The sequence below is a fragment of the Fistularia commersonii genome, chromosome 3 (assembly GCF_037954325.1).
Source record: "Fistularia commersonii isolate RoL2024-O1a breed Wild chromosome 3, RoL_Fcom_v1.0, whole genome shotgun sequence".
NCBI classification, from domain to species: Eukaryota; Metazoa; Chordata; class Actinopteri; order Syngnathiformes; family Fistulariidae; genus Fistularia; species Fistularia commersonii.
In genome coordinates this window covers 13,767,404-13,786,623 of record NC_141286.1, presented here as the reverse complement: position 1 = coordinate 13,786,623, position 19,220 = coordinate 13,767,404, and the positions used below count along the sequence as shown (strand labels likewise).

Sequence of the window (19,220 nt, the reverse complement as noted above, 5' to 3'; positions counted from 1 at the left end):
CATGACATGTGACTGGTCACCGTGGATCAATCTTGGGAAGCCCACATCAGGTCGCAATGGCGGGGAACAGGAAACTATCCAACACATAATCTCTGCCGGTCATCTCATTTGTGCAAACCCCGTGGAAGTCCAGTGTAGACCAGCTGCATATCCGAACCTGACAATCTCTCAGGTGGGACAAGAGCTTATTTGCAACAGACATGTGGGTCTGATATGCAACAACGACCAACAAGGCCTTCAGAAGCAATGCTTGGACTACGAGATTCGACTCCAATGCTGCGCGTGTCCAGGCACAACTCCAACTACACTTCCCACGGCATCACATTCGACCCCCACCAAGCCGACGACAACACCCACAACTCCGTCAACCACAGTCTCAACTCCCACATCAACAACCCGCACCACCCCCACAACCGTGACTACAACTACCACTTCTCAGACCACAACTCATGGGCCTTGCCCTGGCGGGCATAGCATGACATGTGACTGGTCACCGTGGATCAATCTTGGGAAGCCCACATCAGGTCGCAATGGCGGGGAACAGGAAACTATCCAACACATAATCTCTGCCGGTCATCTCATTTGTGCAAACCCCGTGGAAGTCCAGTGTAGACCAGCTGCATATCCGAACCTGACAATCTCTCAGGTGGGACAAGAGCTTATTTGCAACAGACATGTGGGTCTGATATGCAACAACGACCAACAAGGCCTTCAGAAGCAATGCTTGGACTACGAGATTCGACTCCAATGCTGCGCGTGTCCAGGCACAACTCCAACTACACTTCCCACGGCATCACATTCGACCCCCACCAAGCCGACGACAACACCCACAACTCCGTCAACCACAGTCTCAACTCCCACATCAACAACCCGCACCACCCCCACAACCGTGACTACAACTACCACTTCTCAGACCACAACTCATGGGCCTTGCCCTGGCGGGCATAGCATGACATGTGACTGGTCACCGTGGATCAATCTTGGGAAGCCCACATCAGGTCGCAATGGCGGGGAACAGGAAACTATCCAACACATAATCTCTGCCGGTCATCTCATTTGTGCAAACCCCGTGGAAGTCCAGTGTAGACCAGCTGCATATCCGAACCTGACAATCTCTCAGGTGGGACAAGAGCTTATTTGCAACAGACATGTGGGTCTGATATGCAACAACGACCAACAAGGCCTTCAGAAGCAATGCTTGGACTACGAGATTCGACTCCAATGCTGCGCGTGTCCAGGCACAACTCCAACTACACTTCCCACGGCATCACATTCGACCCCCACCAAGCCGACGACAACACCCACAACTCCGTCAACCACAGTCTCAACTCCCACATCAACAACCCGCACCACCCCCACAACCGTGACTACAACTACCACTTCTCAGACCACAACTCATGGGCCTTGCCCTGGCGGGCATAGCATGACATGTGACTGGTCACCGTGGATCAATCTTGGGAAGCCCACATCAGGTCGCAATGGCGGGGAACAGGAAACTATCCAACACATAATCTCTGCCGGTCATCTCATTTGTGCAAACCCCGTGGAAGTCCAGTGTAGACCAGCTGCATATCCGAACCTGACAATCTCTCAGGTGGGACAAGAGCTTATTTGCAACAGACATGTGGGTCTGATATGCAACAACGACCAACAAGGCCTTCAGAAGCAATGCTTGGACTACGAGATTCGACTCCAATGCTGCGCGTGTCCAGGCACAACTCCAACTACACTTCCCACGGCATCACATTCGACCCCCACCAAGCCGACGACAACACCCACAACTCCGTCAACCACAGTCTCAACTCCCACATCAACAACCCGCACCACCCCCACAACCGTGACTACAACTACCACTTCTCAGACCACAACTCATGGGCCTTGCCCTGGCGGGCATAGCATGACATGTGACTGGTCACCGTGGATCAATCTTGGGAAGCCCACATCAGGTCGCAATGGCGGGGAACAGGAAACTATCCAACACATAATCTCTGCCGGTCATCTCATTTGTGCAAACCCCGTGGAAGTCCAGTGTAGACCAGCTGCATATCCGAACCTGACAATCTCTCAGGTGGGACAAGAGCTTATTTGCAACAGACATGTGGGTCTGATATGCAACAACGACCAACAAGGCCTTCAGAAGCAATGCTTGGACTACGAGATTCGACTCCAATGCTGCGCGTGTCCAGGCACAACTCCAACTACACTTCCCACGGCATCACATTCGACCCCCACCAAGCCGACGACAACACCCACAACTCCGTCAACCACAGTCTCAACTCCCACATCAACAACCCGCACCACCCCCACAACCGTGACTACAACTACCACTTCTCAGACCACAACTCATGGGCCTTGCCCTGGCGGGCATAGCATGACATGTGACTGGTCACCGTGGATCAATCTTGGGAAGCCCACATCAGGTCGCAATGGCGGGGAACAGGAAACTATCCAACACATAATCTCTGCCGGTCATCTCATTTGTGCAAACCCCGTGGAAGTCCAGTGTAGACCAGCTGCATATCCGAACCTGACAATCTCTCAGGTGGGACAAGAGCTTATTTGCAACAGACATGTGGGTCTGATATGCAACAACGACCAACAAGGCCTTCAGAAGCAATGCTTGGACTACGAGATTCGACTCCAATGCTGCGCGTGTCCAGGCACAACTCCAACTACACTTCCCACGGCATCACATTCGACCCCCACCAAGCCGACGACAACACCCACAACTCCGTCAACCACAGTCTCAACTCCCACATCAACAACCCGCACCACCCCCACAACCGTGACTACAACTACCACTTCTCAGACCACAACTCATGGGCCTTGCCCTGGCGGGCATAGCATGACATGTGACTGGTCACCGTGGATCAATCTTGGGAAGCCCACATCAGGTCGCAATGGCGGGGAACAGGAAACTATCCAACACATAATCTCTGCCGGTCATCTCATTTGTGCAAACCCCGTGGAAGTCCAGTGTAGACCAGCTGCATATCCGAACCTGACAATCTCTCAGGTGGGACAAGAGCTTATTTGCAACAGACATGTGGGTCTGATATGCAACAACGACCAACAAGGCCTTCAGAAGCAATGCTTGGACTACGAGATTCGACTCCAATGCTGCGCGTGTCCAGGCACAACTCCAACTACACTTCCCACGGCATCACATTCGACCCCCACCAAGCCGACGACAACACCCACAACTCCGTCAACCACAGTCTCAACTCCCACATCAACAACCCGCACCACCCCCACAACCGTGACTACAACTACCACTTCTCAGACCACAACTCATGGGCCTTGCCCTGGCGGGCATAGCATGACATGTGACTGGTCACCGTGGATCAATCTTGGGAAGCCCACATCAGGTCGCAATGGCGGGGAACAGGAAACTATCCAACACATAATCTCTGCCGGTCATCTCATTTGTGCAAACCCCGTGGAAGTCCAGTGTAGACCAGCTGCATATCCGAACCTGACAATCTCTCAGGTGGGACAAGAGCTTATTTGCAACAGACATGTGGGTCTGATATGCAACAACGACCAACAAGGCCTTCAGAAGCAATGCTTGGACTACGAGATTCGACTCCAATGCTGCGCGTGTCCAGGCACAACTCCAACTACACTTCCCACGGCATCACATTCGACCCCCACCAAGCCGACGACAACACCCACAACTCCGTCAACCACAGTCTCAACTCCCACATCAACAACCCGCACCACCCCCACAACCGTGACTACAACTACCACTTCTCAGACCACAACTCATGGGCCTTGCCCTGGCGGGCATAGCATGACATGTGACTGGTCACCGTGGATCAATCTTGGGAAGCCCACATCAGGTCGCAATGGCGGGGAACAGGAAACTATCCAACACATAATCTCTGCCGGTCATCTCATTTGTGCAAACCCCGTGGAAGTCCAGTGTAGACCAGCTGCATATCCGAACCTGACAATCTCTCAGGTGGGACAAGAGCTTATTTGCAACAGACATGTGGGTCTGATATGCAACAACGACCAACAAGGCCTTCAGAAGCAATGCTTGGACTACGAGATTCGACTCCAATGCTGCGCATGTCCAGGCACAACTCCAACTACACTTCCCACGGCATCACATTCGACCCCCACCAAGCCGACGACAACACCCACAACTCCGTCAACCACAGTCTCAACTCCCACATCAACAACCCGCACCACCCCCACAACCGTGACTACAACTACCACTTCTCAGACCACAACTCATGGGCCTTGCCCTGGCGGGCATAGCATGACATGTGACTGGTCACCGTGGATCAATCTTGGGAAGCCCACATCAGGTCGCAATGGCGGGGAACAGGAAACTATCCAACACATAATCTCTGCCGGTCATCTCATTTGTGCAAACCCCGTGGAAGTCCAGTGTAGACCAGCTGCATATCCGAACCTGACAATCTCTCAGGTGGGACAAGAGCTTATTTGCAACAGACATGTGGGTCTGATATGCAACAACGACCAACAAGGCCTTCAGAAGCAATGCTTGGACTACGAGATTCGACTCCAATGCTGCGCGTGTCCAGGCACAACTCCAACTACACTTCCCACGGCATCACATTCGACCCCCACCAAGCCGACGACAACACCCACAACTCCGTCAACCACAGTCTCAACTCCCACATCAACAACCCGCACCACCCCCACAACCGTGACTACAACTACCACTTCTCAGACCACAACTCATGGGCCTTGCCCTGGCGGGCATAGCATGACATGTGACTGGTCACCGTGGATCAATCTTGGGAAGCCCACATCAGGTCGCAATGGCGGGGAACAGGAAACTATCCAACACATAATCTCTGCCGGTCATCTCATTTGTGCAAACCCCGTGGAAGTCCAGTGTAGACCAGCTGCATATCCGAACCTGACAATCTCTCAGGTGGGACAAGAGCTTATTTGCAACAGACATGTGGGTCTGATATGCAACAACGACCAACAAGGCCTTCAGAAGCAATGCTTGGACTACGAGATTCGACTCCAATGCTGCGCATGTCCAGGCACAACTCCAACTACACTTCCCACGGCATCACATTCGACCCCCACCAAGCCGACGACAACACCCACAACTCCGTCAACCACAGTCTCAACTCCCACATCAACAACCCGCACCACCCCCACAACCGTGACTACAACTACCACTTCTCAGACCACAACTCATGGGCCTTGCCCTGGCGGGCATAGCATGACATGTGACTGGTCACCGTGGATCAATCTTGGGAAGCCCACATCAGGTCGCAATGGCGGGGAACAGGAAACTATCCAACACATAATCTCTGCCGGTCATCTCATTTGTGCAAACCCCGTGGAAGTCCAGTGTAGACCAGCTGCATATCCGAACCTGACAATCTCTCAGGTGGGACAAGAGCTTATTTGCAACAGACATGTGGGTCTGATATGCAACAACGACCAACAAGGCCTTCAGAAGCAATGCTTGGACTACGAGATTCGACTCCAATGCTGCGCGTGTCCAGGCACAACTCCAACTACACTTCCCACGGCATCACATTCGACCCCCACCAAGCCGACGACAACACCCACAACTCCGTCAACCACAGTCTCAACTCCCACATCAACAACCCGCACCACCCCCACAACCGTGACTACAACTACCACTTCTCAGACCACAACTCATGGGCCTTGCCCTGGCGGGCATAGCATGACATGTGACTGGTCACCGTGGATCAATCTTGGGAAGCCCACATCAGGTCGCAATGGCGGGGAACAGGAAACTATCCAACACATAATCTCTGCCGGTCATCTCATTTGTGCAAACCCCGTGGAAGTCCAGTGTAGACCAGCTGCATATCCGAACCTGACAATCTCTCAGGTGGGACAAGAGCTTATTTGCAACAGACATGTGGGTCTGATATGCAACAACGACCAACAAGGCCTTCAGAAGCAATGCTTGGACTACGAGATTCGACTCCAATGCTGCGCGTGTCCAGGCACAACTCCAACTACACTTCCCACGGCATCACATTCGACCCCCACCAAGCCGACGACAACACCCACAACTCCGTCAACCACAGTCTCAACTCCCACATCAACAACCCGCACCACCCCCACAACCGTGACTACAACTACCACTTCTCAGACCACAACTCATGGGCCTTGCCCTGGCGGGCATAGCATGACATGTGACTGGTCACCGTGGATCAATCTTGGGAAGCCCACATCAGGTCGCAATGGCGGGGAACAGGAAACTATCCAACACATAATCTCTGCCGGTCATCTCATTTGTGCAAACCCCGTGGAAGTCCAGTGTAGACCAGCTGCATATCCGAACCTGACAATCTCTCAGGTGGGACAAGAGCTTATTTGCAACAGACATGTGGGTCTGATATGCAACAACGACCAACAAGGCCTTCAGAAGCAATGCTTGGACTACGAGATTCGACTCCAATGCTGCGCGTGTCCAGGCACAACTCCAACTACACTTCCCACGGCATCACATTCGACCCCCACCAAGCCGACGACAACACCCACAACTCCGTCAACCACAGTCTCAACTCCCACATCAACAACCCGCACCACCCCCACAACCGTGACTACAACTACCACTTCTCAGACCACAACTCATGGGCCTTGCCCTGGCGGGCATAGCATGACATGTGACTGGTCACCGTGGATCAATCTTGGGAAGCCCACATCAGGTCGCAATGGCGGGGAACAGGAAACTATCCAACACATAATCTCTGCCGGTCATCTCATTTGTGCAAACCCCGTGGAAGTCCAGTGTAGACCAGCTGCATATCCGAACCTGACAATCTCTCAGGTGGGACAAGAGCTTATTTGCAACAGACATGTGGGTCTGATATGCAACAACGACCAACAAGGCCTTCAGAAGCAATGCTTGGACTACGAGATTCGACTCCAATGCTGCGCGTGTCCAGGCACAACTCCAACTACACTTCCCACGGCATCACATTCGACCCCCACCAAGCCGACGACAACACCCACAACTCCGTCAACCACAGTCTCAACTCCCACATCAACAACCCGCACCACCCCCACAACCGTGACTACAACTACCACTTCTCAGACCACAACTCATGGGCCTTGCCCTGGCGGGCATAGCATGACATGTGACTGGTCACCGTGGATCAATCTTGGGAAGCCCACATCAGGTCGCAATGGCGGGGAACAGGAAACTATCCAACACATAATCTCTGCCGGTCATCTCATTTGTGCAAACCCCGTGGAAGTCCAGTGTAGACCAGCTGCATATCCGAACCTGACAATCTCTCAGGTGGGACAAGAGCTTATTTGCAACAGACATGTGGGTCTGATATGCAACAACGACCAACAAGGCCTTCAGAAGCAATGCTTGGACTACGAGATTCGACTCCAATGCTGCGCGTGTCCAGGCACAACTCCAACTACACTTCCCACGGCATCACATTCGACCCCCACCAAGCCGACGACAACACCCACAACTCCGTCAACCACAGTCTCAACTCCCACATCAACAACCCGCACCACCCCCACAACCGTGACTACAACTACCACTTCTCAGACCACAACTCATGGGCCTTGCCCTGGCGGGCATAGCATGACATGTGACTGGTCACCGTGGATCAATCTTGGGAAGCCCACATCAGGTCGCAATGGCGGGGAACAGGAAACTATCCAACACATAATCTCTGCCGGTCATCTCATTTGTGCAAACCCCGTGGAAGTCCAGTGTAGACCAGCTGCATATCCGAACCTGACAATCTCTCAGGTGGGACAAGAGCTTATTTGCAACAGACATGTGGGTCTGATATGCAACAACGACCAACAAGGCCTTCAGAAGCAATGCTTGGACTACGAGATTCGACTCCAATGCTGCGCGTGTCCAGGCACAACTCCAACTACACTTCCCACGGCATCACATTCGACCCCCACCAAGCCGACGACAACACCCACAACTCCGTCAACCACAGTCTCAACTCCCACATCAACAACCCGCACCACCCCCACAACCGTGACTACAACTACCACTTCTCAGACCACAACTCATGGGCCTTGCCCTGGCGGGCATAGCATGACATGTGACTGGTCACCGTGGATCAATCTTGGGAAGCCCACATCAGGTCGCAATGGCGGGGAACAGGAAACTATCCAACACATAATCTCTGCCGGTCATCTCATTTGTGCAAACCCCGTGGAAGTCCAGTGTAGACCAGCTGCATATCCGAACCTGACAATCTCTCAGGTGGGACAAGAGCTTATTTGCAACAGACATGTGGGTCTGATATGCAACAACGACCAACAAGGCCTTCAGAAGCAATGCTTGGACTACGAGATTCGACTCCAATGCTGCGCGTGTCCAGGCACAACTCCAACTACACTTCCCACGGCATCACATTCGACCCCCACCAAGCCGACGACAACACCCACAACTCCGTCAACCACAGTCTCAACTCCCACATCAACAACCCGCACCACCCCCACAACCGTGACTACAACTACCACTTCTCAGACCACAACTCATGGGCCTTGCCCTGGCGGGCATAGCATGACATGTGACTGGTCACCGTGGATCAATCTTGGGAAGCCCACATCAGGTCGCAATGGCGGGGAACAGGAAACTATCCAACACATAATCTCTGCCGGTCATCTCATTTGTGCAAACCCCGTGGAAGTCCAGTGTAGACCAGCTGCATATCCGAACCTGACAATCTCTCAGGTGGGACAAGAGCTTATTTGCAACAGACATGTGGGTCTGATATGCAACAACGACCAACAAGGCCTTCAGAAGCAATGCTTGGACTACGAGATTCGACTCCAATGCTGCGCGTGTCCAGGCACAACTCCAACTACACTTCCCACGGCATCACATTCGACCCCCACCAAGCCGACGACAACACCCACAACTCCGTCAACCACAGTCTCAACTCCCACATCAACAACCCGCACCACCCCCACAACCGTGACTACAACTACCACTTCTCAGACCACAACTCATGGGCCTTGCCCTGGCGGGCATAGCATGACATGTGACTGGTCACCGTGGATCAATCTTGGGAAGCCCACATCAGGTCGCAATGGCGGGGAACAGGAAACTATCCAACACATAATCTCTGCCGGTCATCTCATTTGTGCAAACCCCGTGGAAGTCCAGTGTAGACCAGCTGCATATCCGAACCTGACAATCTCTCAGGTGGGACAAGAGCTTATTTGCAACAGACATGTGGGTCTGATATGCAACAACGACCAACAAGGCCTTCAGAAGCAATGCTTGGACTACGAGATTCGACTCCAATGCTGCGCGTGTCCAGGCACAACTCCAACTACACTTCCCACGGCATCACATTCGACCCCCACCAAGCCGACGACAACACCCACAACTCCGTCAACCACAGTCTCAACTCCCACATCAACAACCCGCACCACCCCCACAACCGTGACTACAACTACCACTTCTCAGACCACAACTCATGGGCCTTGCCCTGGCGGGCATAGCATGACATGTGACTGGTCACCGTGGATCAATCTTGGGAAGCCCACATCAGGTCGCAATGGCGGGGAACAGGAAACTATCCAACACATAATCTCTGCCGGTCATCTCATTTGTGCAAACCCCGTGGAAGTCCAGTGTAGACCAGCTGCATATCCGAACCTGACAATCTCTCAGGTGGGACAAGAGCTTATTTGCAACAGACATGTGGGTCTGATATGCAACAACGACCAACAAGGCCTTCAGAAGCAATGCTTGGACTACGAGATTCGACTCCAATGCTGCGCGTGTCCAGGCACAACTCCAACTACACTTCCCACGGCATCACATTCGACCCCCACCAAGCCGACGACAACACCCACAACTCCGTCAACCACAGTCTCAACTCCCACATCAACAACCCGCACCACCCCCACAACCGTGACTACAACTACCACTTCTCAGACCACAACTCATGGGCCTTGCCCTGGCGGGCATAGCATGACATGTGACTGGTCACCGTGGATCAATCTTGGGAAGCCCACATCAGGTCGCAATGGCGGGGAACAGGAAACTATCCAACACATAATCTCTGCCGGTCATCTCATTTGTGCAAACCCCGTGGAAGTCCAGTGTAGACCAGCTGCATATCCGAACCTGACAATCTCTCAGGTGGGACAAGAGCTTATTTGCAACAGACATGTGGGTCTGATATGCAACAACGACCAACAAGGCCTTCAGAAGCAATGCTTGGACTACGAGATTCGACTCCAATGCTGCGCGTGTCCAGGCACAACTCCAACTACACTTCCCACGGCATCACATTCGACCCCCACCAAGCCGACGACAACACCCACAACTCCGTCAACCACAGTCTCAACTCCCACATCAACAACCCGCACCACCCCCACAACCGTGACTACAACTACCACTTCTCAGACCACAACTCATGGGCCTTGCCCTGGCGGGCATAGCATGACATGTGACTGGTCACCGTGGATCAATCTTGGGAAGCCCACATCAGGTCGCAATGGCGGGGAACAGGAAACTATCCAACACATAATCTCTGCCGGTCATCTCATTTGTGCAAACCCCGTGGAAGTCCAGTGTAGACCAGCTGCATATCCGAACCTGACAATCTCTCAGGTGGGACAAGAGCTTATTTGCAACAGACATGTGGGTCTGATATGCAACAACGACCAACAAGGCCTTCAGAAGCAATGCTTGGACTACGAGATTCGACTCCAATGCTGCGCGTGTCCAGGCACAACTCCAACTACACTTCCCACGGCATCACATTCGACCCCCACCAAGCCGACGACAACACCCACAACTCCGTCAACCACAGTCTCAACTCCCACATCAACAACCCGCACCACCCCCACAACCGTGACTACAACTACCACTTCTCAGACCACAACTCATGGGCCTTGCCCTGGCGGGCATAGCATGACATGTGACTGGTCACCGTGGATCAATCTTGGGAAGCCCACATCAGGTCGCAATGGCGGGGAACAGGAAACTATCCAACACATAATCTCTGCCGGTCATCTCATTTGTGCAAACCCCGTGGAAGTCCAGTGTAGACCAGCTGCATATCCGAACCTGACAATCTCTCAGGTGGGACAAGAGCTTATTTGCAACAGACATGTGGGTCTGATATGCAACAACGACCAACAAGGCCTTCAGAAGCAATGCTTGGACTACGAGATTCGACTCCAATGCTGCGCGTGTCCAGGCACAACTCCAACTACACTTCCCACGGCATCACATTCGACCCCCACCAAGCCGACGACAACACCCACAACTCCGTCAACCACAGTCTCAACTCCCACATCAACAACCCGCACCACCCCCACAACCGTGACTACAACTACCACTTCTCAGACCACAACTCATGGGCCTTGCCCTGGCGGGCATAGCATGACATGTGACTGGTCACCGTGGATCAATCTTGGGAAGCCCACATCAGGTCGCAATGGCGGGGAACAGGAAACTATCCAACACATAATCTCTGCCGGTCATCTCATTTGTGCAAACCCCGTGGAAGTCCAGTGTAGACCAGCTGCATATCCGAACCTGACAATCTCTCAGGTGGGACAAGAGCTTATTTGCAACAGACATGTGGGTCTGATATGCAACAACGACCAACAAGGCCTTCAGAAGCAATGCTTGGACTACGAGATTCGACTCCAATGCTGCGCGTGTCCAGGCACAACTCCAACTACACTTCCCACGGCATCACATTCGACCCCCACCAAGCCGACGACAACACCCACAACTCCGTCAACCACAGTCTCAACTCCCACATCAACAACCCGCACCACCCCCACAACCGTGACTACAACTACCACTTCTCAGACCACAACTCATGGGCCTTGCCCTGGCGGGCATAGCATGACATGTGACTGGTCACCGTGGATCAATCTTGGGAAGCCCACATCAGGTCGCAATGGCGGGGAACAGGAAACTATCCAACACATAATCTCTGCCGGTCATCTCATTTGTGCAAACCCCGTGGAAGTCCAGTGTAGACCAGCTGCATATCCGAACCTGACAATCTCTCAGGTGGGACAAGAGCTTATTTGCAACAGACATGTGGGTCTGATATGCAACAACGACCAACAAGGCCTTCAGAAGCAATGCTTGGACTACGAGATTCGACTCCAATGCTGCGCGTGTCCAGGCACAACTCCAACTACACTTCCCACGGCATCACATTCGACCCCCACCAAGCCGACGACAACACCCACAACTCCGTCAACCACAGTCTCAACTCCCACATCAACAACCCGCACCACCCCCACAACCGTGACTACAACTACCACTTCTCAGACCACAACTCATGGGCCTTGCCCTGGCGGGCATAGCATGACATGTGACTGGTCACCGTGGATCAATCTTGGGAAGCCCACATCAGGTCGCAATGGCGGGGAACAGGAAACTATCCAACACATAATCTCTGCCGGTCATCTCATTTGTGCAAACCCCGTGGAAGTCCAGTGTAGACCAGCTGCATATCCGAACCTGACAATCTCTCAGGTGGGACAAGAGCTTATTTGCAACAGACATGTGGGTCTGATATGCAACAACGACCAACAAGGCCTTCAGAAGCAATGCTTGGACTACGAGATTCGACTCCAATGCTGCGCGTGTTCAGGCACAACTCCAACTACACTTCCCACGGCATCACATTCGACCCCCACCAAGCCGACGACAACACCCACAACTCCGTCAACCACAGTCTCAACTCCCACATCAACAACCCGCACCACCCCCACAACCGTGACTACAACTACCACTTCTCAGACCACAACTCATGGGCCTTGCCCTGGCGGGCATAGCATGACATGTGACTGGTCACCGTGGATCAATCTTGGGAAGCCCACATCAGGTCGCAATGGCGGGGAACAGGAAACTATCCAACACATAATCTCTGCCGGTCATCTCATTTGTGCAAACCCCGTGGAAGTCCAGTGTAGACCAGCTGCATATCCGAACCTGACAATCTCTCAGGTGGGACAAGAGCTTATTTGCAACAGACATGTGGGTCTGATATGCAACAACGACCAACAAGGCCTTCAGAAGCAATGCTTGGACTACGAGATTCGACTCCAATGCTGCGCGTGTCCAGGCACAACTCCAACTACACTTCCCACGGCATCACATTCGACCCCCACCAAGCCGACGACAACACCCACAACTCCGTCAACCACAGTCTCAACTCCCACATCAACAACCCGCACCACCCCCACAACCGTGACTACAACTACCACTTCTCAGACCACAACTCATGGGCCTTGCCCTGGCGGGCATAGCATGACATGTGACTGGTCACCGTGGATCAATCTTGGGAAGCCCACATCAGGTCGCAATGGCGGGGAACAGGAAACTATCCAACACATAATCTCTGCCGGTCATCTCATTTGTGCAAACCCCGTGGAAGTCCAGTGTAGACCAGCTGCATATCCGAACCTGACAATCTCTCAGGTGGGACAAGAGCTTATTTGCAACAGACATGTGGGTCTGATATGCAACAACGACCAACAAGGCCTTCAGAAGCAATGCTTGGACTACGAGATTCGACTCCAATGCTGCGCGTGTCCAGGCACAACTCCAACTACACTTCCCACGGCATCACATTCGACCCCCACCAAGCCGACGACAACACCCACAACTCCGTCAACCACAGTCTCAACTCCCACATCAACAACCCGCACCACCCCCACAACCGTGACTACAACTACCACTTCTCAGACCACAACTCATGGGCCTTGCCCTGGCGGGCATAGCATGACATGTGACTGGTCACCGTGGATCAATCTTGGGAAGCCCACATCAGGTCGCAATGGCGGGGAACAGGAAACTATCCAACACATAATCTCTGCCGGTCATCTCATTTGTGCAAACCCCGTGGAAGTCCAGTGTAGACCAGCTGCATATCCGAACCTGACAATCTCTCAGGTGGGACAAGAGCTTATTTGCAACAGACATGTGGGTCTGATATGCAACAACGACCAACAAGGCCTTCAGAAGCAATGCTTGGACTACGAGATTCGACTCCAATGCTGCGCGTGTCCAGGCACAACTCCAACTACACTTCCCACGGCATCACATTCGACCCCCACCAAGCCGACGACAACACCCACAACTCCGTCAACCACAGTCTCAACTCCCACATCAACAACCCGCACCACCCCCACAACCGTGACTACAACTACCACTTCTCAGACCACAACTCATGGGCCTTGCCCTGGCGGGCATAGCATGACATGTGACTGGTCACCGTGGATCAATCTTGGGAAGCCCACATCAGGTCGCAATGGCGGGGAACAGGAAACTATCCAACACATAATCTCTGCCGGTCATCTCATTTGTGCAAACCCCGTGGAAGTCCAGTGTAGACCAGCTGCATATCCGAACCTGACAATCTCTCAGGTGGGACAAGAGCTTATTTGCAACAGACATGTGGGTCTGATATGCAACAACGACCAACAAGGCCTTCAGAAGCAATGCTTGGACTACGAGATTCGACTCCAATGCTGCGCGTGTCCAGGCACAACTCCAACTACACTTCCCACGGCATCACATTCGACCCCCACCAAGCCGACGACAACACCCACAACTCCGTCAACCACAGTCTCAACTCCCACATCAACAACCCGCACCACCCCCACAACCGTGACTACAACTACCACTTCTCAGACCACAACTCATGGGCCTTGCCCTGGCGGGCATAGCATGACATGTGACTGGTCACCGTGGATCAATCTTGGGAAGCCCACATCAGGTCGCAATGGCGGGGAACAGGAAACTATCCAACACATAATCTCTGCCGGTCATCTCATTTGTGCAAACCCCGTGGAAGTCCAGTGTAGACCAGCTGCATATCCGAACCTGACAATCTCTCAGGTGGGACAAGAGCTTATTTGCAACAGACATGTGGGTCTGATATGCAACAACGACCAACAAGGCCTTCAGAAGCAATGCTTGGACTACGAGATTCGACTCCAATGCTGCGCGTGTCCAGGCACAACTCCAACTACACTTCCCACGGCATCACATTCGACCCCCACCAAGCCGACGACAACACCCACAACTCCGTCAACCACAGTCTCAACTCCCACATCAACAACCCGCACCACCCCCACAACCGTGACTACAACTACCACTTCTCAGACCACAACTCATGGGCCTTGCCCTGGCGGGCATAGCATGACATGTGACTGGTCACCGTGGATCAATCTTGGGAAGCCCACATCAGGTCGCAATGGCGGGGAACAGGAAACTATCCAACACATAATCTCTGCCGGTCATCTCATTTGTGCAAACCCCGTGGAAGTCCAGTGTAGACCAGCTGCATATCCGAACCTGACAATCTCTCAGGTGGGACAAGAGCTTATTTGCAACAGACATGTGGGTCTGATATGCAACAACGACCAACAAGGCCTTCAGAAGCAATGCTTGGACTACGAGATTCGACTCCAATGCTGCGCGTGTCCAGGCACAACTCCAACTACACTTCCCACGGCATCACATTCGACCCCCACCAAGCCGACGACAACACCCACAACTCCGTCAACCACAGTCTCAACTCCCACATCAACAACCCGCACCACCCCCACAACCGTGACTACAACTACCACTTCTCAGACCACAACTCATGGGCCTTGCCCTGGCGGGCATAGCATGACATGTGACTGGTCACCGTGGATCAATCTTGGGAAGCCCACATCAGGTCGCAATGGCGGGGAACAGGAAACTATCCAACACATAATCTCTGCCGGTCATCTCATTTGTGCAAACCCCGTGGAAGTCCAGTGTAGACCAGCTGCATATCCGAACCTGACAATCTCTCAGGTGGGACAAGAGCTTATTTGCAACAGACATGTGGGTCTGATATGCAACAACGACCAACAAGGCCTTCAGAAGCAATGCTTGGACTACGAGATTCGACTCCAATGCTGCGCGTGTCCAGGCACAACTCCAACTACACTTCCCACGGCATCACATTCGACCCCCACCAAGCCGACGACAACACCCACAACTCCGTCAACCACAGTCTCAACTCCCACATCAACAACCCGCACCACCCCCACAACCGTGACTACAACTACCACTTCTCAGACCACAACTCATGGGCCTTGCCCTGGCGGGCATAGCATGACATGTGACTGGTCACCGTGGATCAATCTTGGGAAGCCCACATCAGGTCGCAATGGCGGGGAACAGGAAACTATCCAACACATAATCTCTGCCGGTCATCTCATTTGTGCAAACCCCGTGGAAGTCCAGTGTAGACCAGCTGCATATCCGAACCTGACAATCTCTCAGGTGGGACAAGAGCTTATTTGCAACAGACATGTGGGTCTGATATGCAACAACGACCAACAAGGCCTTCAGAAGCAATGCTTGGACTACGAGATTCGACTCCAATGCTGCGCGTGTCCAGGCACAACTCCAACTACACTTCCCACGGCATCACATTCGACCCCCACCAAGCCGACGACAACACCCACAACTCCGTCAACCACAGTCTCAACTCCCACATCAACAACCCGCACCACCCCCACAACCGTGACTACAACTACCACTTCTCAGACCACAACTCATGGGCCTTGCCCTGGCGGGCATAGCATGACATGTGACTGGTCACCGTGGATCAATCTTGGGAAGCCCACATCAGGTCGCAATGGCGGGGAACAGGAAACTATCCAACACATAATCTCTGCCGGTCATCTCATTTGTGCAAACCCCGTGGAAGTCCAGTGTAGACCAGCTGCATATCCGAACCTGACAATCTCTCAGGTGGGACAAGAGCTTATTTGCAACAGACATGTGGGTCTGATATGCAACAACGACCAACAAGGCCTTCAGAAGCAATGCTTGGACTACGAGATTCGACTCCAATGCTGCGCGTGTCCAGGCACAACTCCAACTACACTTCCCACGGCATCACATTCGACCCCCACCAAGCCGACGACAACACCCACAACTCCGTCAACCACAGTCTCAACTCCCACATCAACAACCCGCACCACCCCCACAACCGTGACTACAACTACCACTTCTCAGACCACAACTCATGGGCCTTGCCCTGGCGGGCATAGCATGACATGTGACTGGTCACCGTGGATCAATCTTGGGAAGCCCACATCAGGTCGCAATGGCGGGGAACAGGAAACTATCCAACACATAATCTCTGCCGGTCATCTCATTTGTGCAAACCCCGTGGAAGTCCAGTGTAGACCAGCTGCATATCCGAACCTGACAATCTCTCAGGTGGGACAAGAGCTTATTTGCAACAGACATGTGGGTCTGATATGCAACAACGACCAACAAGGCCTTCAGAAGCAATGCTTGGACTACGAGATTCGACTCCAATGCTGCGCGTGTCCAGGCACAACTCCAACTACACTTCCCACGGCATCACATTCGACCCCCACCAAGCCGACGACAACACCCACAACTCCGTCAACCACAGTCTCAACTCCCACATCAACAACCCGCACCACCCCCACAACCGTGACTACAACTACCACTTCTCAGACCACAACTCATGGGCCTTGCCCTGGCGGGCATAGCATGACATGTGACTGGTCACCGTGGATCAATCTTGGGAAGCCCACATCAGGTCGCAATGGCGGGGAACAGGAAACTATCCAACACATAATCTCTGCCGGTCATCTCATTTGTGCAAACCCCGTGGAAGTCCAGTGTAGACCAGCTGCATATCCGAACCTGACAATCTCTCAGGTGGGACAAGAGCTTATTTGCAACAGACATGTGGGTCTGATATGCAACAACGACCAACAAGGCCTTCAGAAGCAATGCTTGGACTACGAGATTCGACTCCAATGCTGCGCGTGTCCAGGCACAACTCCAACTACACTTCCCACGGCATCACATTCGACCCCCACCAAGCCGACGACAACACCCACAACTCCGTCAACCACAGTCTCAACTCCCACATCAACAACCCGCACCACCCCCACAACCGTGACTACAACTACCACTTCTCAGACCACAACTCATGGGCCTTGCCCTGGCGGGCATAGCATGACATGTGACTGGTCACCGTGGATCAATCTTGGGAAGCCCACATCAGGTCGCAATGGCGGGGAACAGGAAACTATCCAACACATAATCTCTGCCGGTCATCTCATTTGTGCAAACCCCGTGGAAGTCCAGTGTAGACCAGCTGCATATCCGAACCTGACAATCTCTCAGGTGGGACAAGAGCTTATTTGCAACAGACATGTGGGTCTGATATGCAACAACGACCAACAAGGCCTTCAGAAGCAATGCTTGGACTACGAGATTCGACTCCAATGCTGCGCGTGTCCAGGCACAACTCCAACTACACTTCCCACGGCATCACATTCGACCCCCACCAAGCCGACGACAACACCCACAACTCCGTCAACCACAGTCTCAACTCCCACATCAACAACCCGCACCACCCCCACAACCGTGACTACAACTACCACTTCTCAGACCACAACTCATGGGCCTTGCCCTGGCGGGCATAGCATGACATGTGACTGGTCACCGTGGATCAATCTTGGGAAGCCCACATCAGGTCGCAATGGCGGGGAACAGGAAACTATCCAACACATAATCTCTGCCGGTCATCTCATTTGTGCAAACCCCGTGGAAGTCCAGTGTAGACCAGCTGCATATCCGAACCTGACAATCTCTCAGGTGGGACAAGAGCTTATTTGCAACAGACATGTGGGTCTGATATGCAACAACGACCAACAAGGCCTTCAGAAGCAATGCTTGGACTACGAGATTCGACTCCAATGCTGCGCGTGTCCAGGCACAACTCCAACTACACTTCCCACGGCATCACATTCGACCCCCACCAAGCCGACGACAACACCCACAACTCCTTCTGCACCTACCACTCTTCACATTTCAACTGAAAATGTTCTGACTGGAAGCACCACTCAATTGGTAACTAAGAAACAAGAATGCCAGTGCCATCACGAAAATACTACATTTCCACCAGGTCAGTTTATCTTTACATAACTTTTTTTTGTTTGCTTCTCAGTACCGTTTCCCCTTCATGTCAATATGAATTCACCATAGGTCATTTGGTTGTCGCCAACATTACTTTCAACTGATTAACTTAGTACCCACTTATATTCCACTACCAAATTTTAGCTAATTCTTAATGTAAAAAATCCAGTAAAAACAAAAAAAAAAAAATATATATATATATATATATATATATATATATGTGTGTGTGTGTGTATTCCAG

General features: G+C 52.7%; 1 protein-coding gene across 1 annotated transcript; it reads left to right on the top strand.

The window, feature by feature from the left end:
* The first annotated feature begins 1 nt into the window (after position 1).
* On the top strand, positions 2-18,988 carry LOC147235596 (uncharacterized). Its single transcript, XM_086140200.1, has one exon. The coding sequence runs from the start codon at positions 2-4 to the stop codon at positions 18,986-18,988; it is 18,987 nt and encodes a 6,328-aa protein (XP_085996326.1).
* The last annotated feature ends 232 nt before the right edge of the window (positions 18,989-19,220 follow it).

Bases quoted from the DNA above. Each gene is read 5' to 3' on its own strand.
- LOC147235596 (XM_086140200.1), top strand. From the start codon at position 2: ATGACATGTGACTGGTCACCGTGGATCAATCTTGGGAAGCCCACATCA.